This window comes from Colletotrichum costaricense, assembly GCF_030867565.1.
Source record: "Colletotrichum costaricense strain IMI 309622 chromosome Unknown Scaffold_1.1, whole genome shotgun sequence".
Lineage (NCBI taxonomy): Eukaryota > Fungi > Ascomycota > Sordariomycetes > Glomerellales > Glomerellaceae > Colletotrichum > Colletotrichum costaricense.
Window position 1 is genome coordinate 493,962 of NW_026848230.1, and position 21,626 is coordinate 515,587.

The following is a 21,626-nucleotide window of genomic DNA, read 5'->3' on the forward strand; positions in this document are numbered from 1 at the left end:
TAAGAAGTTCGCTATTTTATTTAAAATTCGTTAATACTTTTAGTAATATAGTTTTTTTATATTATTATTACGTAGTTCGTTTTATTATGCTCCGTTTTTATATTATTTATTAAAAAAGAGGTAATTTTAAGGGGTTTAATAAAAACGAGTTATCTTTTTTTTATTATTATAATACTAACTACGCTCTTTTATTATATCTCGTTTTTATTAATATTTTAAGCTCCTAGCCTAGTCCTTTTTATAAATAAAAATTTTAAATTATTAATAAGTATATAATATAAAAAAAAAGCTTATAAAAATTAATTATTATTAGGGTTTAAAAAATAAATTATTAAAATCTACCCTTCCCTTAAGGCGTATTATTAGCGCTCTATATATACCTAAGCTATTCTTTTATTATTTAGTCCCCCTCTTTATATCCCTTAAGCTATCCCTTAACCGACGGGGTTTAACTGGCGAGGCCTGACAGAGGCGGCCCCGCTGACTAACAGCTTCCGCCTTGCTTTGATCCCCCCCAAAGAGAATACGTGTTGGTAGGAGCATTTCCTTCCATTACTATGGTCATTCCTCAAGGGACAGATGTTGCGAAGAATCGCGGCGGCTGTTGAACGGAGTCAAACAAATTTGATTTGTTATGTCCTAATACCCAACTACGAACTTCTTGAAGCCTACTGCGTCTCTGTGGACGTTGTTCTTACCTCTATCCCCAACAAGTCATGCTATCGCTCAAGCCAAACTCCATCCTGTAACGTGAACCGTGTCTGATGAATCTCTCTCATACTCAGGCAGCTGGGGCAGATGGCCCAGGGCCAGGCCGCCCAGGGGCACTATTGGATCCCGCCGGAGCAGCACCATAATCTCTGTCATACTCCTCCAACCATGCATCAATCTTTGCAATAAGAGCATCGATGCCCTGTATCTAACGGTCAAAGCCCCTCATCATGTCATTGAGCGACCCACTCATCTTCATAATCGGCCTGCTCTGTTCTTGGCCTGAAAGTTTTCTGAAGTCGTCCTCAATACGAGTCTTTTCAGCGACTGCGGTATGTCGATTCACCATCATGGTGGTCTTGATTCGGCGAATGACCGCGTATTCCAACGGCGTCTTGAAGCTTCCTTCGTCGCCTCTGGCCTCCGTGTTGCCAAGGGCATTTGACAAGATCTCTGCCTCCATTCCCTGGCAGATGTCCATCAGGCCTTGAAAGCTGTAACGGCCCCTTGGACCGGGATTGGGGGGAGGGGGGTTGCCCACGTGAGACGGATCGGCTATCTGAGGAATAGAAGGGCCGGGTTGAGTTGGAGGTGCGTTGCCACGACGAGTAGGAAGCGGCGGTAACACGGTAGGAGGATTCAACGCCCGGGCTTCGATGACGGGGCGGAGATTGGCAGCGGAAGGGGTCCGGTCCACTGGGTTTATGAGGGGAGGATTCTGGTCCAGAGGAGCAAAAGCCCGGACTGGGGGGATGCCGGGATGATGGAAATGAATCGGAGGCGCAATGACTGAAGAAGCCTGTGCCAATTGATCGAAGACTGAAGAGGCCTCAGATGGCGCGTTGTCGATTGCAGAAGCCTCGGCCGGAGGATTGTGGGGAGAGGAAGACAGGGGAACAACGTGAGGAGAGCTCTCAACCTTAACAGCCGGAGAGAACTCGATCGAAGGGAGTATAATGGGATTCTCCTGTTCCTGCCGGCATGTTAGCACCTCTTCCAAGATATCTGCGACTACGAGCTTCGAAAGTTGGGGATGTTCAAACCTCTCTTGACTCAGCCATATTGAAACACGATGTTTTTTTGCGCGACTTGATGATTCAAATTGAGTCTGTATTTTGCCGTTAGGATAGCTGAAAGAGCTGTTCCAAAGATGTTGGGAGTGGTGGAGGTGGTTTGACGAAATGAGGTTGGCAATCGCATGCAGTCAAGGATGTAAGCAAACGCTGTTCAACGTGTGGCTTCTTTCCAACTTGAGAACTATTTTTCAACTACGTTCTTCCCTTTCCAAGCCCAACTGATGATAACTTACCTCTTGCTTCACTCCTGCCCTGGAATGATGGACAGACCAATTGTCAGGAACCAGAATGACCAGGAAAGATACTAAGGGAAGGAGCAAGGTGCTGTGAGTTTCAGCGGGAGAAACAACAACCAAGCCGGGCTTAACCATCGAGGTCAACCAAAGCTTAATCAATCCTTGCGAGCTTGCCACTGTCTGCATAAGATTCCTGGCAGCAGCTGCTGCGCATAAGCTAGTCTGGGTCCACAATCATCGTGACGAAGGAAGCTCAGACAACATCATGATTGATTTTTCACATCAAGACTATCTCATCCATGCTCTGGCCATCCTGAACAGCCTCTCCTCTCATAATCCCATGCACGTAACACTCTCCAACTAGTCGATGCCTCCTGCCCTCAACTTTCCTCAGAAGGTAGGGAATATGGCACCCATCCAAAATGTGAATTTCGTCCCCCACCTTGCTTGTCTCCGACACTAGCCCCAAGTAACCCTTAGCAGTGAAGCACAGCCTGCGATTCCGCATAGCATGCATCATTGAGGTCCTTACATCCTGAAACGTTTTTCCTGCTGTGCGTGTCTTGAGATTAGCTAGCTCTAGCTTCCCCTTGCCTGCCGGCCGACTCTGTCGTGCAGAGTACGTCTGTCCTGGAAGCGATGGGGACAGCCCCGTGGATGCGTCGAGGAGAAGGGAGATAATCTCCTCATAGGCTATCGGCGCCTTCGCCATTTCGGTAGCATCTTTTCCGGCGACTAGTGTCTGCCAGAAGGCGGAGAAGACGGTTTCGTTGCCTGGATATTCTTGTAGCTCTGCGACAAAGGAGCACATGTCTTTCAAGTCTCCGTTGGCAGTGAATGGATCTTCGAGACTCAGCTCTGGATTCGTAAATACGGTACTGACTTTTGCGATGGCGTCAACCGAAACACCATGCAGTCGCAGTTCGTCCTTGTTTTTACGTTCCAAAGGTGGATGAACTCTGTCGATTTCGATCGTAAGATGACCGCATGCCATGTACGGTGTTGTCGTAGTAGTAGAGTGTCCCAATGAGTGTGTTCGACGGGGATTTCTCCAGTCTGGTACCCACGATGGCAGATCGATAGACTCATGGTCTACGCAGGTAAGGACCACGCCGAGTCTCAAGCTGCCTTTGTTGTTATCCAGGTGACGTATCGTTATGTCGCGATAGAGATGAGTTACGGGGAATTCGTCTGCGTAGCTTGGTCTAATCGCAGACCTGTCCTGATCTTGACAGACACCAAGTAGACCATACACCTTGTCCCGATTGTCGTAACACTTGGCTTCTCTGGACTCTATCAATAGATCGAACAGCGGCATGGCCGTACTGTGGTAGCTTGACTTCATGCTGCTGAGGTGCTGTACCGACTCACAAAGATCCCTCTGATGGGCAAGTGCGCGGCTCCCAGAATTGAACTTCTCCCCTAGCCATCTCGAGATGCCACAGGTCCAGAGATGTAGACAGGCCAATGACAAGACGTCCCACGTAGCCATATGATTGCCGCATACGACCCAAGAGTCAAAGGAGAGGATGACTTCCTGAATGATCCAAAGTCGCGTGAACCACGGGCGCGAAAGAAAGTCCCACAGGGCTTTCCAAACCTCCGAACTTTCTGAGGGGAGATTAAGCCCCTCGAATTCGTCCGGCCCAATAGTCTTCTCCGTAAACTGCAAGAGCAACCTAACGTCTTCCAGCAACTTGATGGCGGAAGCAGAATTCGAACTTGATTCACCCAACCAAATGACGGTGTTCATAGCATTCTGATAGATCCTCGACATCAAGGGTATCTGCTGTGCCTTCTCTTCGTTGTCGTCTTGGTTGATACAGATCTGGTCTATCCACATCACAACTGAGCGATCCTCTTGACGGAAAGCTCTCAAAGCAACCGCGAGAGACTTTGTGATATTCTTGACGTGACCTTCGCACTCGATTGCCTCATCGAACACGTTCGGGCCCCATGTGTAGCTGAGCGCCGTGTACACTATCGGCGTGGCGGATCCATCGACAGCGAGAGCAAACCTTGCCTCGAGTTCGAGTGAGCAGTGACGAAGGCGGCCACGTAATCTGTCATCGCCGGTGCCTGGCAAGATCTCGAGCACGCGAATCTCGAAAGGATCGAGTATGGGACGGTATAGGGACGAAGATTGAGTTTGGCCTGGGGCTGTCTTGGTTGCACCCTTGGTAGATGCCCATGTCCGGACCAGTTCCTTGTCCTTACTATCGAGCTCGGGTTCATCAACTCCGGCAAGACTGAACCTCTTGTCGACATTGAAGTTGATCCAGTACTCAGACCTCAAGGATTGTTTGAAAAACTGCGTATCGTTGGCCGACATCTTGACGGTCCAAACGGGAGTCTCACTCGCGCAAAATTAGGCTGCCAGATTCATGTAGAGGTAGGAAATGCAGCAGGTGTCAGCTTCGTGCACGAAATCATCTGGCGGGGATGGGGGGACTGTAAGCTGCAGCCTTTCCTTCGCTGTGAGTGGACAGCTAAGTCTTAGCATCGCTTGCCCCTGCGATCCAACGCCCATGCCACCTCAGGCAGACTTAGTCCAGGATGCCTAACATCACCAGATGACCACGACAATTGACGCAGGCTATGACTAGCACCATCGAAGTTGGGATAGGCATTTGATTTGACTCTAATTTTTTGAAATTTCCCTTGGGCATTTTGGGCGGGGACGGAAGACGTGCATGGTTGTATATCCTCGGCAAGCAACTTACCACCAGAATAGCTGGTTTACTGCACCAAAAGGTCCAAAAATCACTTGCCTTAACATGGAAGTCACGGAAGCAATGCCTCAAAAGCCAGCTTAGTGTCAGATATCAAGGGGAAAGAGATTCATAACATACACTTGATTTTGACTGGGAAAGCTTGACATCGGCCGTCCGAACGCCGAAGGTAGGAATCCGAATCGGAGTTTTTGGGATCGGCGAAAGCCCGACGGCGTGAAGCTATGATATAGACTCGTCCCGTGCAACACGGCAACAGGGCAGGACGGGGGCAATTTGGTTCCCGGGTTTCGGCATTAAGTTTCCTTATATGATCTACAATTGCATGACTTGGTGTACTTACGAATCTGCGGAAGGCGTTGGACTTGTTGCGAAAAGGCCGACAAGAACCATCATGCGTGCCAAGGAAGGGATAAAGGCAACTTGACCACTCGCATCAAACGAATGTCAGAAGCAACTATTCCAAGCAACACAAACTTACCAGCCATAAACAACATGACTGCAGTAAAGGAAATCAGAAAGGTAACTACTTTATGATCTTCGTGTTTTTACAGCCCGATCCGTTGGAGTATTTTCTGACAACAACATGCATAGATCATCATCATCGGTGGTGGCCCAGCAGGCATACTTGCTGCGCTCCAGCTGAAAAAGGCCAATGGAATCACGCCGGTAGTCTACGAGATCCGCCGCCAGCCAACAACACTCGGTGGAGCAATTGGCATTCCTTCCAACGGTCTACGACTACTCGATCGCCTTGGACTGTACAATGACGTTGCAGCTCGAGGTGCATTGACGCCGAAGCTCGTCTTATACGCTCTGAAAGGCTGCGTTATGGGTGAGATGGATCTATCATCCTGGAGTGAGCAGCAAACCGGCTTCGGATACTTGCGCGTCCAACGAACCGACTTAATGGATGTCCTGATAGGCGCCGCCAAGCAAGCAGACATCCAAATACATTACGGCAAAGCCGTGGAGAAAATCGAAGACCAAGGCCACACCGTGACCGCGCGGTTCGTCGACGGGACGGCAGATACGGCCGACTTTCTCCTCGGCTGCGATGGGATCCACTCCGCCGTGCGGAAACTCTACATTGATCCCGGCTCCGTGCCCGAGTACTCCGGCTTTGCAAACATGTTCGCTCTCGTGCGACCAGACGAGGTGTGCCCCAGAGCCACGTCTATCGATACCATGAGCGCGACGCTCACCTCTGACGGACTTTTCGTGATTGCCCCCACGACACCAACCCGCTATCTGCTCTACTGGTTTTTCTCCCGCGAGGTTGCTCTTCCGGCTTTTGGCAATGTCCGTGACGGATGGGAGGAGCGCGGAAAGGAAGCGGCAGACACATTCAAGGCTACCCTTCTCGATCTCTTGGGAAGTCAAAAGTCTGATTGGATGGGCATGGTGCACGAGATCATCAACAACACGAACGCTGTCCAGTTTTATCCGATCTACAAGATGCCGCGGGGAAGACCGTGGTCCAGGGGCCGTTGCATGGTTCTCGGTGACGCTGCGCATGCGATGCCGCCCCACGCCAGCCAGGGTGTTTCCATGGCTTTAGAAGACGTCTTCTTGTTCTCAAAGATGTTGAAGAGTAACACTGATAGCTTAGAAGACGCGATGCAGGTGTATGAGAAGAAGCGAAAGGTGAGGACGGAGGCGATGCTGGACAAGGCGGAGTCGAATGGATCTTTGCGCAAGTCAACTGCACCTTGGCGTCTTCGAGCTATGGAGTTGGCTATCTCGGGGGGATTGTGGGTCTCGAAGACCACAGGTATCGACAAGATGGGCTTCGGACAGAAGCCTCTAGCTTATGATGTCGAAGAGGAACAGTTTTGATGCAGAAATTGGAGACGTCGATTGCGTGTTTGAGTTCGTTATGATGGGTTGTATGGATACCTCATGTCACTGTAATAAATTTTGACTTACTTTTGGTCGCAAATATGTTGTTTGAATACTATCATGTTGAATAAAGCCCTTAGAGTGGCATTACCCTCATAATACGATGAGAGAGAACACATCATGTTGATACCTCTGAGGGAGGTAGTCCGATAACTTCTTCATGCTTTTCCTGCTGAGCCAAACCAATGCATGTAAGTTTCGCACGCCTTCTGCATTTCCTTTGTACCAGCTTCAATCGTCGCCGTAATCGGGCGACCTCTTGCTGTTTCTTGTGTCGGAACATAGTGATTATTGATTCCCTTGTTGATGTTGATCTTTGTCACTCCAGCTTTGATGCAGCGATTGTAAATCTCCTCCGTAAATGGATCCGCCCCGTGAAGGATGAGCCTAACCCGATCTCCGACAGCCTTGTTGGTATTTTCGAGCCGGTCATACTCCAGCTTGATCCCTCGCGGACCATATTCGCCATGAACATTGCCGAAAGCGGGTGCCAGCATCTCAATCCCAGTCGCAACAAACTCTTCAGCTTGCTCTGGTGTAGTGAGAACACCTTCAAGATCTATCGTCTCAGCCACACCGTCTTCGCCGCCCTCGATTCGCCCAGGCTCTGCTTCCGTCGCGATACCGCGTTGGTGGCAGTAATCAACCAGCTCTCGAGTAAGGGCGAGGTTCTCTTCCTTCTCGTAGTGGCTCATGTCGACCATGATACTGTCAAAGCCGTCGGGGATGTCCGCAGCACGGCGAACCAGCTCTGGTGTCTGACAGTGATCGAGATGCAGTGATACAGGGACTGAGGCACTGTGGCAGAGTTCTGCTGCGGCTTTGACAAGGGCACTACCTGCGTACTCCATTGCCCACGGGAAGAGCTGCACGACTGCGGGCGAAGAGGTCGCTTCTGCTGCTCTGACGGATGCCACCACAGCTTCGAGGTTGTAGCAACAGAACCCCGCAACTGCATAGCCGCCTTCATTTGCAGCATTCACGATTTTCATCGTTCGGTTTTCGGCGAGAGGAGGTCGAACCATCTTGAAGACTGGAGTTACTTGCGAGACTCGGGGTAGCTTGATAGTGTTCAGTGAGTTATATTGGTAATAGTGGTGTCGGATCGGCGAACTTTGTTGAGTCCTTTAATTCAACTTCGGCAAGGTACTTGAGGATGTTGACAACCACTATAACGGGGGTAGAGAAACGGCTTTATGTTGAAGTTTCAACGATGAAGCACTCAGAGAAGCTAGATTCGCAACTGTTGTCGATGTGTGATGTGGATTGCGGGGGATTCTAGGATTGGGGCGGAAATGGGCCGATTTTCCGCGCGAGCCGTGGTTACGGAGTGAAATCGGAGCAGTACTCGGTTCGGGAAAAGGCCGTTGTCACCCCGAGCTACCGACCTCTACCGAATCAACGGGTTACCTGGATCCGAGGCCATCCTTCATTCGTGGTCACTCATCTGTCTGCTCTTCCTACTAGTACTTAATCTTTGGGGGCCACGTCTCCGGTCACGGATTGCAAGATCCGGCACCCCCATCAGCATCCTTGGCTCCTCGAACTGGTCTCGACTCTACTCTTAGACATTCTAAAACACATACACGCAACATATTACCCTCCGTCGAAGACACAATGGACCCAAGCAAGCAGCCCACGGCCTTCATTGGTCTTGGGGCGATGGGGTTTGGAATGGCGACTAATCTTGTCCGCCTTGGATATCCAGTCACAGGATTCGATGTTTATGGACCGACTCTGAACAAGTTCAAGGCAGCAGGCGGCCTCACAGCGACAAGTCCAGCCGAAGCTGTCACGGGCAAGGAGTTCTGTGTTGTCATGGTTGCCACAGCGGAACAGGCGCAAGGCGTCTTGTTTGAAGGTGACGCTCCGGCCCTATCGGCCCTTCAACAAGGAGCAGTGGTGCTGCTGTGCTCGACAGTTCCATGCGCTTACGTGCAAGGTCTTCAGCAAGAGCTGGTTGCAAGAAATCGAGGTGACATTGCTCTGGTGGATTGCCCGGTGTCCGGAGGTGCTGCCAGAGCTGCGGCCGGTACTCTATCGATCATGGCAGGCGCAGAAGAGGAGGCTATCCGAAGGGGCCTTCACCTATTGCAGGCTATGTCGGATCCCGAGAAGCTTTATATCGTCAAGGGCGGCATCGGCGCTGGAAGCAATATGAAGATGTGCCATCAGGTACTCGCAGCCAACCAAATCCTCTCGTCGAGCGAAGCGTTGGGCTTTGCAACGCATCTTGGCTTGGATCTCTCAAGTACTGGCGAAAAGATCATCAAGTCAGAGGGTTGGAGCTGGATGTTTGAGAACCGGCTACCACGCATGCTGGACGCTCAATTCGGACCTCTTGCCAGTGCGGTCACGATCATTCTCAAAGACACTAGCATCATTACTTCAGAGGCGCGTCGGGCCGGATTCCCCACTCCGATGACCTCTACGGCGGAGCAGGCCTATTTCGCCGCCCTCGGTAAAGGCTACGGCCCGGACGACGATGCCAGTCTCATTCGACTATACATCGAAGGAGCGGGAAAGGTTGGACCGGTCAAGCCTACCGTCACGTCCGAAGAAGGCAAGCTAAGCCTCGTCGTCAACCTTCTCCGTGGCATTCATCTTTGCGCGGCAGCCGAGGCAATTGCTTTCGCACGCTTTGTTGGTTTGCATTTGGAGCAGGTCTTTGAGCTCTGCATTAACGCTGCCGGCGGTAGCACAATGCTTTCCGGCGAGGGCCGGCGCATTGTGGATGCCATCGCGGCCGGTAGGTCTACACACGATTGGGCTGCCTCTGGCAACGAAAGTCTGCTTCAGACAATATCAAGCGACCTCCAGGAGGCGGTCGATGAGGCACAAAGACTGAAGCTACCGCTATTCCTCGGAACGCAGGCTCTCAACTTGATCCGCAGTGTTTTGCTGACTGCCGGGCCAAAGGCGCCTGGTTTGGCACTTGGATCCGTCGTTAGTGGTTGGACCGCAAGAGGTAACCCCGCGGCATAATGAGGGATTACGTAGATGGCCCACATCTTGGCACCATTTCAGTATCTTTGGGCATGTTTTGGACGTCAGCGTTCGGTGGTTGATGCAACGAGATAGAGCCACTGGTTCCACGCGGAAAAGTGTTATCCGCATTTCCGTCTTATACACGAGTCATCTCAGAGCTGGAGAGCAACATTGCCAACACACCGTTTGACTTTGGCAAGTTTTGATTTTACTGAGCGCGATCATCAAACAGCTGCACTAGTTCAATTGTAAATCAGTTATTTCCGGATTCCTACAAAATAACTTTGAAAATAACTTGCACTTTGGGCCTGTTGTCACTAGCCAGGTTTGAAATTTGCAACAAGTCTTTATCGAAGCAGAACTTTGCCCTCGAGTTTCAAAGCCTTGAGAGAAGTCCTCACATGTTCGGTGACCATTCGCTTAAGATGATCGTACCACTACAAAGTTCACATACACTACCTTAGTAGAGTTATATGGGCGCTGGTAGTTGACTAAAGTACCTTTGGCAAGGTGAGCTTTGAGAGAAGGAACTTTTGTACAATTATTAAACGACAATCCTGTATCAAACAGTATGACATGACTAGAGAAGAAAACCGCCCGACACCTCTACCAAAAAGCCCTAATGTTGAACCCAGCAACTATCGGCACCCATGTTCTCCAGTCTAGCACCAGTTCTCCAAACTCCAACTAACTCAATCTTGTCAAGAACGAAATGCGACTAGGCTTTGAATGCCTTGGCAACCGAGCGAGGAGCCGCCGGCGCTGGGGCGGGTGGGGGAGCAGCGGCTGCAGGTGCTCCGGGAGCTGGTGCCTTGGCCGGGGCAGCGGCCGGAGCGGCACCGGCTGCGGGAATAGGCTGGGCACCGGCTGCGGGCGCAGGTTGAGCGCCAGCAGCCGGCGGTTGAGCTCCATCAGCCGGGATGGCGTCCGGCTTCTCGGGCTTCTTCTCCTTCTTGCCCTTCTTCTTGCCCTTCTTCTTCTTCTTCTTCTTTTTCTTGCCCTCGGCTTCGACCTCTCCTGGATTCGTGACGTCGTCGACTTCCTCCACTTCTTCGAATTCATCCATGTCGTCTTCAGGTGTTGCGTCGGGAATCAAGGCCGATGGAGGAGGCTGAGGAGGCTGGGCCTGGCGGGCTATGATGCTGGTTTCATGCAGAGACATGTCACTAGCTTAATGTTAGTAAAAGAATACAGAAGGGGTGCTGGAGTGATAGACTTACTGGAAAGTCTGGGCATCCTCGTCTTTAGTTACCGAGACTGGAAGGGCGTCGATGCTGACCGCCAGGGCCGACAACGTGAGAAGGGCGTTGAGGATCTTCATCTTGAAGTATCTCGCAGTCGAAGTCAGAAGCTGAGGATGGTTGTTCAAGAGAGGCTGGAGTGTGAAGTGTGTTGGATGATGAGGAAAAAGGACCGACTTGAGGTGGAAGGTCGTCTAGATCTTATAGAAATCCTTCCAAGATACTTCACGACGAGATAGCATACAAATTACGACTTTGTGGCGGCCACAAGGGAACAGCAACGGCACTGACGACAGAATCAGTCGTCTCAACACGCCTCTCAAAGGTTGTCGGCCGTCCAACTGGCTGAGGAACTCAATCAGAGAGCACCGGCCGCCCCACGGAGCCTCCGTGTAATGGTTCGCGAACTCGACAAAGTTCCAAGGCTCACGGTCACTTGGACCCGGCTTCTCCGTGAGGGCCGTTGCTGAGCTGGGCAATTCTCCTCGAAGACCAGTGTTCATAGGCAGCCCATAGCGTGACAGTTCACCACCTCTTTGCGAGACTGTGGACGCTGGGGCCACGGCTCTGGGTTCTACGACCACAGACATTTGGGAACTAAAAGCCGTTCGTCCAGTCTCAAAGTCACTTGACAGACCGGTTTTCTATCAAAGGTGTGCTCGCCGCTCGTCCGCGCGGTGTGAAAAGCTTCTCTTATCCGAAATATTGCAACAATTCTTCGGCGAATACGAGCACGCCGCACAGGGAGCTTTCGATCCCCATCATGAGTTGATGTACATGTCCCCGCGAGAGCCCGAGTGACGTCGTAAGCTCACGTTGGAGCCGCCCTACATGAGCTTCCATGCATAGTTCTATGCATCTTAAATCCATCTTGCAGACCAACTTCCGTCAAGACGTGCACAGTCTTCCCGCTAATTAATCTCGACCGGTACCTTGCGTGCTGCCGCCGTTGAAAATGAGTTGGCTTACGTTGTGTTCAGATCAAAGTTTGCAAATTTAAATGGGATTTTCCAGCGGCAACGGTCTCTTCCGAAATGTTCGGGAGCGCCGTGGTGTCCAAGCCACCATTAAAGCCATCTCCTGAGCCAAGACATCGGGGAAGGCTTCCCGACTTGACCGCACGGTTTGACTCTTTCATTTTGGGGGATTTCAATTGATGATCAAAGAGCTTGCGACTGAGGGACTTGAAACCCTTTTTCGCGACATCTTGATTTTATCTCAGTTCCTACAGGCCGTCAACCAAACCCTAGCATCTAGATGACTAAGGGCAGAGTATCGACCGAGGTGGAAGCATTACCATTGGGGTTGGTAATTGTACATTTGCGTCTAGCCCGTACGTTACTTCTTTGTTGCCAGGTTGTAGGGAGGCTGCCTCTTTCATTGGGAAAGTGTGTCTGTCCATCGTTCTGACTGAGGATGTCCCGAGCTTCATAGTACCGGACAAATGCCTTTAAGAGGCCTTCTCGGGACGACTCAAGTAAAGTACTAGCCATAGAAATCTTAACTAAGTTTTAAAATCATCACAATTCTGAACTTTTGGTGTCCTGAAAGTCGGCAGGAAGCCGAATAGGTGGACGATGCCCACTGATAGCTCACAGACATAGCCGCATGCGCTCAAGTTTCGCCACACGAGATGATCTGGATAAGAGCGAATGGGATCACAGGAACACTATGCAAGATTTTCAATGGTCTGTAAATCGAGCCATGTGTGCATGACGCTATGTGTGTTTGCAATTCATCCCCGTTTAATCCCCCGACTTGAGTGTATGTCCATCTGCACGGTTCGGCCCGAGAACACGAATGAATCAGGATTGCTTGCAACGTGGAGGCAGAAAACAGCCAGAGGCCCTTTTTAAGAAATGCACGAGCGACGCTGCAATCAATCCACGTTGCCCGGATTGAAACATCACGCGATGTTGATGTTTTCATCATTTTTGATTGAGTTCTAGAAGAGTGGCTTCGGAGGAATCCGCTTCGCGTGTGCTGCAGTCAAAGAGTACATGATGCATGGATCATCTGATAGACTGAGCATATGACAGAAGCGGCCGGTGAGCTTAAGTTCGGAACTGATTGCTTTACTTTCGGGTTCGGTATTATATCATCAGCAAAGCCGTTGGCATAACCTACGGTCTTTACTGGGGATCTGCGTGCCTTCTACTGATTCAAATCCATGACGTACCTTGTCGAACGGCTTTCGTGGGTTGTTGAGATTTCCTGTGCTTAACATGGGTTTCCCTTTCGAATGAGCGATGGAAATATATTGTTTCACCTTCTACGTTTGGGTGTTGTCGGAAACAGCTTGAACGTTGTGGTTGATTAAGCTTAGACATGATAGCGGCCCAAATTTTCGAAGTATAATTACTGGTAATCTAAAATTCCAATCATCAAGTGAACCATAACCCTGAAAGTTAATGGCCGGTCTCCCAGCTTCCTGTGTCGAGCTCGTACAGTTTCCCCCACGTGTGCTTGTGCTCTTCAGTCCTTGCCTAGGTGTCTCGCGACTCTACCGCCGCGAAAGATTCGACAGTGTCGGCAATACAGTCCTCCAAAGTCCTATATTCCATTCCTAAGATGTTCACCGAACGTTGGGTGTTGATAGAAAACACGTCTTCTGGCAATTCTATGCTGTTGTCAGTAGTTGTCATTATCACGGAGCCTGTGTTCTCATAGCACTTACCACCACCTGGCAAATGTTCCGATGGCAGACTGACACGGTATTTGGCAGATCTTTTGCGAATTATGCGGATGATATCACGGTTCGAAAAGTGGTCGTTGGCGACGAAGAAGCGTTTGTTCCCGGCCTCGGGCTCTTCCATGGCCCGTACGTGGGCCAAAGCTATATCACGGACGTCGGCAAAAACGGGATATCAGTAGACATGAGCATACTTCTTGGTGAGTTAGGGTAATATGGGAAGCTAGACCTCGGCAGCGGGTATTTCGTTGTTCATCGATCCGTTGAAAAAGCTTCCTATGAACTGGTTTGACTCGCTAAGGGAGTCCAAATTATTCAGACGCTGCAGCACCGGACCGAAAACAAGAGGTGGCAAAATGACGGACAGCGTGAAGCTCGGAAACTCTTCACTCTGAAAGTTCCATGCCGCCTCCTCTGCAAATGTTTTGCTTGCTGCGGCATCTCGTTAGGGGCAGATGTGCGGGCTGTATAATGGGTCCTCACTGTAGGCTCTAGGTCGGAAATCGCTTACCTGCGTAGCCTCTAGCTGGGTTCGCCAGTGCCTCCTCGGCTGTGATGGGGTTCCAGTCTGTCTCGTCGTACGTATGACCGGGCCGAAGACCTTTTGACATATCCAACATAGAGACAAAGGACCCCGTGATCACCTAAGACGAATCAGCCGCTATTGCAACTTGCCTGAAAGAGAGTTAGTCCATACCACTCGCTTGACTGTCGGAGCCCCCGCCTTGATAGCTTGAAGAATATTGGTGGTCCCATTAACAGGTTGGTTGATCAAGTCTGCCTGGATGTTTTTGACTTCGTATGTCACGGGGCTCGCAGTTTGTATGACTGCGTCGAAAGGGGGGTCAGACTGGACGGCCTCGTCAAAGCCCCCAAGTTGTCCAACGTCGGGGACGAAGACAAAGCCCAACTTATCGGGCGAATATCCAGAGAATGATTGACTGATTATTTCTGCCTTGGCCTGCCTTCGCACAGTTGTGATTACTGAGTGGCTAGTCGTATGTCAGTGAGAGCTGACCTATCGCGCGAGTGCCTGGAAGAGAGCCTACCCTTGCTCCAATAGCACCTTGATTATGTGCATAGCTATGAAGCCGCTGCCACCGGTAAGGAGCACATGTGCCATTCTTTTGTGATAGTTCGGGGTCGGTGTAAAGTTAGCTATAAGAAAGATAAGTGGTGGGTTTTAAAAGTCATGACATGTAGGAGGCTCATTTTATAGCAATGACTCTCAGCCACCTGATCTTTATCCATCCAGTACAGTAGACTCAGGATCGATATCTGAGGAGAAACGCGGATTTGATTATCTCCATGGTGGTCATCACTGACTACCGGGTTGCAGCGACGGCGAAAGTCTTTACATCCGGATCATGGGCCCAGTCTTGGAGGGGCAAGCCCGGACAAGGTGTCCAGAATGAGGATAGGGACGGAGCTATCCGCACTCTAGCCTACCTTTACTGGCTGCTTCGGTTGCTCGGGCCTGTTTCGAATTACTGCCATCGTACAAAGACATCCGCCATCTTCACTATCTAAAGTACGTTAGCGTCTGCAACAGTAAGGTGGACAAATCTCTTGGCTGTTGGGTCGGATTGCGGCGGCCATAATGAAGATCTTGCCATCCCCCAGCTATTTACAATCCTGATATTCTTCTGTCGTCTCTACCAATACTATGCATTGAGCTAAACGTTTTATTTTATGTATCATGTATCAAGTTTATCTCTTGCTGGACACTTTTAGGGACTGGAAATTTGCCTCGTGGGGTTGCCATGATGAAGGTTCGACATGAGCAGAGATATTGCTTCATCATTCTAGGAGCAAGATGCAAGTGGAATTTATCCTTTCCACGTCGCGCGATTGTCCAGAAAACTCCGATATGTACGGAGTCGACACAAGCATCGTCCGCAGATGTCCCATGGTAGGTAGCTAAGAGAAGTTCACTTTCTAAAAGTTATCCTAGAAGTCGACAGAAGTGCTCGGTCTGTACAGCATTATCTAGGACTTCCGGTACCGTCATCGTGCCCAGGCCTGATCCAGCGCAGTCTGCCTCGTGCGATGTGCGATGCGGCGATACTTGTTACCCTCCTACATCCAACTGCCCCCGAAGATTGCGGCGCGCTGTGGATCTTCTTAGCAACAGACAAAGATCAGTTCGTAAGCTTGCTACTAGGATGTTTCAGGGGGCTCAACGCAATGAAGCAATACATGTACTCGTCGATGCTCAACAACTAAGGTAGCGAAAAAGTAGCTCCTATGATAATGCTCTTGTACTTCTCAGGTGTTTGTAATGGCTAAACATGTCGATGAGAAGGTTTGCACCGTGGGATAATAGGTGAATATATCGCTTATATAACGCTACACGGGGAGGGCATCTCCACGCCATCCATCGTGGCTCCCCTGAAAATATTTGTACAGGATATTGAACGCGGCGTGACACCTTAGAGTGGAATCTGAGCACCATTTGGTATCTAGTATTTACAAACTCAAGATGCGATCAGGGGATCCCGGGTTGACCACCCATTTCGCCACAGAGGGTAGTGGGCAATCAGCTTAGGTGCACTAAGAAGCGTCCAAAGTTAGCGGCCGTTACGGTAAGTCACAAAGGCGAAAGTGTTCTTACGCTGTAGTAGGGAAGGTCAGTCTTCCACGAGTACTTAGTGCAAGGGCCTGAGGGGGTTTCGTAGCACTGGAATAATGGAGTCATTAGTATAGGGCCCGCATGGTAGCTCCTATAGGGGACTGGAAGCCTTGCGTACAATCCATCCACCGCTACCGGGGATTTGGCCCGTGTTCCAGGTCAACTTCTGGTTCGAGTAGCACGGGCTAGGAGCCGCTCTCGCCTCAATAGGGGCGGCGGCCACATCCACGGCGGGAGCAGCAACTGCCAACGAGGCAAAGACGAGGACTGCGTTGAGGAACTGCATGGTTGCGATAATGACCGTGATGTAATTCAATGGTTTCTGATAGTGGGCTGGAGTGAAAGAGGCCCTTCAATGGGAGTAAGTATCCTCTTAAATATGTGTACTTGGATGTTAGCTGAAAAGCCCGAGGCGACCTCGGAATGCCAAGAGGAGTAGCAATTTAAGTCATCACGAGGATCGCAAAGTATAAATTATGAGCCTCATGTCCCTAGTTTCACGGGGGAAGCATACTGAATGATGTACGGAGTACTCCGTACGGATAGCTTCTTCTCACTACCGCTTCTAGTCAAGGCGGTAGGGTATTCCGGGAGGCATGAATCGCACTGGTGGGGCTAGAGCGACGGGCCTCCCATGTTTTTGCGATGGTTTGGCTAAGCCTAGGCGTGTGAGAGGTCTTCAGCGCGTGCTTTCCCCGCCTTTTGCTTTTTAGTAAGTGTGGCCGCAAGACGGCGAGTTCATCCCGACCGAGAGGGCTAATCCTGGAAATAGGTCGAATCGTGGAAATGATCGCGGGGCGAACCCGTGTCGCTAAGCCTGGCCCTTCATCTAAGTGAATAAAGTTAAGTTGTTCGGGCTCTGTAATTGTTGTAATAATATATTTACAGTGCCTATATTCACAACGAAAGTGTCGACAAGTGAAACAGGGGAGAAAATCGCTGCGTACGAGTCGCAACGTGTGGAATACCCTACTCATGGTGGATTTGGAAGCTTCGGTCTCGGATTCCTGCAAAAGGCCGTCGCTACCGGCTCCAACTCGGATTTGGATTACGAAGGTCTCCTCATTCTGACATATTATCGCTCCGCAGATCTGTATTTTCTGTTAATTACACCATGATACTATACCCTTAGCCTCTTGAGCCGTGGTTTACTAACCCTACTATCGCCAGAGTGTGGAAGTCCAGTTCGGCCATTGAGTTAGAAAGCCCGCAAGGACCACTTTCATGTATTCGTTTATTTCACGACTCACGGGACATCAAGTGACTCCAACGTAATGATGGAAATAGCGAGACGGATTAGGTTTGGGTCACAGGCTGTTACTCGATACTGGAAGCCATCACCTGCCATCTAGAGCTCAGAGGTCGTTCTCGCAAGCATCCATGTCTGCACCAAGCAGAAGAGGTAGACCGCCTACAGCCACAACTATACCAGCAGCACAACTCACCTAGCGAAGGGAATGCAAGCTTATTTAGAGGCAAGACTAAGTACCTTTAAAGGTGAAAAATCAGCAGAACACAGTCCTTCTCATCGACGGAAAGCCCGGTGGTAGATAAGGCTGTGCATCTTTCACAATCCTGGGCAAAGATTGCCAGGACCATACTACCAATTGTATCACATTTTTAGGCGAGACAGTATTATTCGCTTGCCAGTCTCAGATACTCAGATTAGCGCCAATCTGTACTTGGTTCGCGTTCCAACCTTATGAAGGTGGCGGAGAGGGCTACCGGATCATTGCTTCTGAATGATCCATCTCATCATGTACTTCTCAACCTCATGTTTCCCCCGATACGTTTGCGCCAAGCCCTCATTGCCCATGATTCCAAGCTCGTCCTCATGTCGGGCAATCTCCTTGGACCAGTAGTCGTTATCGATGGTCCAGGTTCCAAGGTCCTCGAACCCCAACTTCTTGTACAGTCCATATCCTTCAGCCGAAGCAACAAGGAAAGTCGGAATCTTCTCAGCATCACTGATGTCGATGACTGACTGGAGCAACTTTGCTCCAATGCCCTTTCTTTGATGATGAGGGTCAACCATTATGTTCTTCACATCTGGCACCGATGTCAGCACTCTCGTCACTCTCGTCAACAACAGGTTGGCGGCCGGATCATGCCCTGGCCGGTGCTCATTCCGTAGTGCCTACAATTATGTTTCCGTCCATCTACTGCCTTTTCGTAACATTCATCCATCTCTTCCTCCCTTGGGTGGCCGAAGCGCTCCCACAGATCTTTCATGTGAGGTTTAATTGCGAAAATGGACGGCACGGTAGGTTCGGTATCCGCACTTTCCGTGGGCTTCTCCACTGTGGTTGCAGCAGGCGGCTCCATCGCATCGACGACGTGGTATCTAATGAAACCCACGACGGCATCTGTGTCGGATGCGACAACAACCAGGAAGTGGTTTTTGGGATTCTTCAAAGCGAGTCGCGTTGAAAGTGGGAGGATTTCCCTCGGATGACGCTCGAAGAAAGCTCCATAGAAGTCGTGAAATTGCTCTAGGGCTGCATAATGTACGGCAGCGATGGCATCTGCGTCTATCGTGGTCGCAGGCCGGACGTGCATTGAAGTTTCTGGTGTCATCGAGATAAGCGCGGCACAGTCCCTGATCGAACAAGACGCAACCTGGGAGTTTCTTGTTGAGGACTCTCGGGGCTTTTAACGCGTGCTGATGTTGGAGCTTTATGTAAGGCGTGAGGCTCACGCACGACCCAAATGCTTAGTGTCGCGGAGGATTATCGCGCCAATCACTTTACGGTTGGCCGCTCCTGCCGTTTCGAGTGCAGATTGGTCCGGAACCGGGTTGTGGAGCATACCGGGTGACTCACCGGCCGAACATCCGCACGGCCGGAGGAGTCTTCCAGACTCTAGACGGACCTTCTCAGCTAAGATGGATCACGTGCGAGCTGCAGTCATGTTGCAAGTGAAATTCTCTTACTGACCAGAACAACTTCCGGCTTCAATATTCATGAGTTGTCTAAACAACATTTCGTGATGGGTTAAGAAAGGTCACAAATCGTCGGGACCCGGAATCGCTCACGTATCCCATCCTGACTTTTAAGGCGGCAGTGTCCAGTCTTGCAGTTGAGACTATGTCTTGAGAACCTTGACTGTCTGTCTTCTGACTAGCTAAGGATACCTGGAACATTTGCTTGAGAACCTTGATGTAGGGCTTTGCAGACAAGGTTCGAAGCTGCCTCAGGACTGCTAACGCCACGTCTTTAATGCTACGTATTTCTATCTCCGATTCTTTACAAACATACGTATATAAATAAGTGCTTCCTTCTCAAAAAAAAAAAAACCATTTGGCAGGTCAGGCCCATCAGCTCCATTAATTATTCTACCTCACAACCTCGAAAATTAGCTACCGCTGTTCTCAGTTGACTTTGATCGAATCCACCACTCCATCATGGATAGCCCGACAAAGAGCAAAGATGAACGGACACATGCGACTATTAGTCACACCAAAAGTCAAGAAGCAGTTGAGATGTTGTCTTCATACCTGTCACTTTCAACACAACTTGATTCCGATTCACTTCTGAGACTGCAAGAAGGCCAGGTTACTGAGCGGCGAACCGCAGAACTTGAACACATTGGCGAAGGATTCTGCGCTACCATATATGATTTTGGGAGCACAGGTCAAGTCATCAAACAGGCAAAAGAGCTGAGAAAGTATCCAGAATTACTGGTCGACTATGTCGCGCATCAGAAAGTCTATGCCGCCGGCCTCCACATGGGCGTACAAGTCTCCATCCCCCGTCCAGCTGAATTCGTCAGACCTGAACAGCTTGGCCAGTGGTATAATGAACACAGGGAGTCGGGCAAGCTGCCAGATGATCGAACCCTCATCAGCAGGAACATGGCAGTCCTCATATCTGAGAGAATCCCAGCACTACCTATGGAGGTTCGCAGAGCCCTCATCGAAGTTTTCTGTCCTGAGGAGCAGAGAGTAGCAGCTCGTGTTATTCGAAGAAACAACAACTGCCTTGCTCGATTGTACCTGGGCCGGCGTCGACAAAACACCAGAGTCGAGGGAGGATTCGAGCTGCGTAACTTCGAAATGACCTTGGACAAGATGGAGATTCTCAACATCGATCCACTTCAATATGTGGCACCCATGGCAGAAGCATTGGCAGTCATGCACTGGGAAACCAAGCACGATGCGTTCGACGTTGAGTTCGTCCTCGCCTCATCGCCAAAACCAAGAACTCGAACTGCGGAATGGGCATCAGTCAAGACCACCCGGGAACCAAGCGAAGGATCTGAATCTCAGCAAAAGGCTGTGAATATATGGCTTCTAGACTTCAATCAGGTTGGAGAAATCACAATGGACAACAAAGGAGTAGGAAAAGCAGTCAGAGGGTTCTGGGACAATGATCCGTATTATCCCAGGCCAACAGTGGAGGAAGACTCGCACACTATTGAGGCAAAGCTGTGGCACAAATTCAAGCAGGTGTATCTGGCAACCTCATCAAAGATCTTGAAGGACGACGCATTGGCTATGACCTTCATCGAGGCGGTTGAACTGGAAGGGAAGAAGAGGTTGGCATGCCCTCCTGTTCTCCAGGGTCCACCGAAGGCATTGGCAGCTGTATCTATACCACCAAGATCTTCTGGCAAGAAGAAGCAGAGGAGTTACGTTGACTTCAATGAGTAGAAGTGGCCGTTACATAATCGGCGTGTCTATTCGGGGCCGGGCTTGGAGGCAAGTCGAAGACCCGGGCTAGAGTAACTTAATAGCTCAAAAGAAAAAAGGCTCTACGAGAAGTAGTCTCGAACCCCAGACCCCTACAATAATATGAATCAACATTCAATCCTTCAATGCTCAGCTTTACCACTTGACTAAATGCCCTGTCACCTGACCAGGAAGGCGCGAGGTACCTGGCCGGTCGGCGGGGCGAGATCGTGCAGTGGGGCCGGGAGACCGGATGGAATTTGCTTCACCGCCGTGAATCACCGGATGCCGAACAAAGGTTCACTGGGAGGTACACCCTCAGTCAGCCAAACAAAAGTAAATGGACAAGTATCTTTTGGAGTGAACATGTTAATATCACAAAAAAGAAAGGCTTGGCTGGAATTAACTCACCCTCGCCGCACTCAGCGCTGGATCTGCTCCCGGCGTACCTCAAAGCATCCCGTCGAAAACTGAGGCCAATGTTGAAATTCTCGCTCCCTTTTGCAATTAAGTACCTCCTCCTGGCCATCGAGGAGTCGCTTCCTCAGCTTCCGTCTCTTGCCATAATAATGACCGTCTTACAGCCCTACCATACTGCCTGCCCGATAATATTAACGTTGCATAGTCGTAATGCATTTTTGGGAGAATGCGCAATACAAGCTGTATTCCCCTTTGTTTGTCACCATCACCATCGCTAGGTGCTTTGATTGATGATCTTGTAGAATATGATGATGTCTTATATTTTCC

At 50.2% G+C, this 21,626-nt stretch overlaps 9 protein-coding genes across 9 annotated transcripts; 3 read left to right on the forward strand and 6 right to left on the reverse strand.

The window, feature by feature from the left end:
* Nucleotides 1-919: 919 nt before the first annotated feature.
* CCOS01_00184 (uncharacterized protein) lies at nt 920-4,355 on the reverse strand (the record flags this gene model as incomplete). The annotated part of the gene is made up of 2 exons (XM_060448381.1): nt 920-1,684; nt 2,556-4,355. The coding sequence occupies 2 exons, from the start codon at nt 4,353-4,355 to the stop codon at nt 920-922; spliced, it is 2,565 nt and encodes an 854-aa protein (XP_060319819.1).
* Nucleotides 4,356-5,250: 895 nt separating this feature from the next.
* On the forward strand, nt 5,251-6,594 carry CCOS01_00185 (uncharacterized protein; the record flags this gene model as incomplete). Its single annotated transcript, XM_060448382.1, has 2 exons — nt 5,251-5,277; nt 5,350-6,594. The coding sequence occupies 2 exons, from the start codon at nt 5,251-5,253 to the stop codon at nt 6,592-6,594; spliced, it is 1,272 nt and encodes a 423-aa protein (XP_060319820.1).
* Nucleotides 6,595-6,815: 221 nt separating this feature from the next.
* CCOS01_00186 (fructose-bisphosphate aldolase) lies at nt 6,816-7,682 on the reverse strand (the record flags this gene model as incomplete). Its single annotated transcript, XM_060448383.1, has 1 exon — nt 6,816-7,682. The coding sequence occupies one exon, from the start codon at nt 7,680-7,682 to the stop codon at nt 6,816-6,818; it is 867 nt and encodes a 288-aa protein (XP_060319821.1).
* Nucleotides 7,683-8,274: 592 nt separating this feature from the next.
* Nucleotides 8,275-9,642, forward strand: CCOS01_00187 (oxidoreductase; the record flags this gene model as incomplete). The annotated part of the gene is made up of 1 exon (XM_060448384.1): nt 8,275-9,642. The coding sequence occupies one exon, from the start codon at nt 8,275-8,277 to the stop codon at nt 9,640-9,642; it is 1,368 nt and encodes a 455-aa protein (XP_060319822.1).
* Nucleotides 9,643-10,363: 721 nt separating this feature from the next.
* CCOS01_00188 (uncharacterized protein) lies at nt 10,364-11,476 on the reverse strand (the record flags this gene model as incomplete). Its single annotated transcript, XM_060448385.1, has 3 exons — nt 10,364-10,787; nt 10,866-10,976; nt 11,178-11,476. The coding sequence occupies 3 exons, from the start codon at nt 11,474-11,476 to the stop codon at nt 10,364-10,366; spliced, it is 834 nt and encodes a 277-aa protein (XP_060319823.1).
* A 1,896-nt stretch (nt 11,477-13,372) lies between these two features.
* On the reverse strand, nt 13,373-14,701 carry CCOS01_00189 (dihydroflavonol-4-reductase; the record flags this gene model as incomplete). Its single annotated transcript, XM_060448386.1, has 6 exons — nt 13,373-13,506; nt 13,564-13,722; nt 13,915-14,010; nt 14,090-14,222; nt 14,276-14,570; nt 14,628-14,701. 6 exons carry the CDS (start codon nt 14,699-14,701, stop codon nt 13,373-13,375), a joined length of 891 nt encoding a protein of 296 aa, XP_060319824.1.
* A 1,421-nt stretch (nt 14,702-16,122) lies between these two features.
* On the reverse strand, nt 16,123-16,496 carry CCOS01_00190 (uncharacterized protein; the record flags this gene model as incomplete). The annotated part of the gene is made up of 3 exons (XM_060448387.1): nt 16,123-16,131; nt 16,193-16,258; nt 16,329-16,496. The coding sequence occupies 3 exons, from the start codon at nt 16,494-16,496 to the stop codon at nt 16,123-16,125; spliced, it is 243 nt and encodes an 80-aa protein (XP_060319825.1).
* A 1,443-nt stretch (nt 16,497-17,939) lies between these two features.
* CCOS01_00191 (uncharacterized protein) lies at nt 17,940-18,787 on the reverse strand (the record flags this gene model as incomplete). The annotated part of the gene is made up of 2 exons (XM_060448388.1): nt 17,940-18,259; nt 18,352-18,787. 2 exons carry the CDS (start codon nt 18,785-18,787, stop codon nt 17,940-17,942), a joined length of 756 nt encoding a protein of 251 aa, XP_060319826.1.
* Nucleotides 18,788-19,613: 826 nt separating this feature from the next.
* On the forward strand, nt 19,614-20,861 carry CCOS01_00192 (uncharacterized protein; the record flags this gene model as incomplete). The annotated part of the gene is made up of 1 exon (XM_060448389.1): nt 19,614-20,861. One exon carries the CDS (start codon nt 19,614-19,616, stop codon nt 20,859-20,861), a length of 1,248 nt encoding a protein of 415 aa, XP_060319827.1.
* Nucleotides 20,862-21,626: the final 765 nt, after the last annotated feature.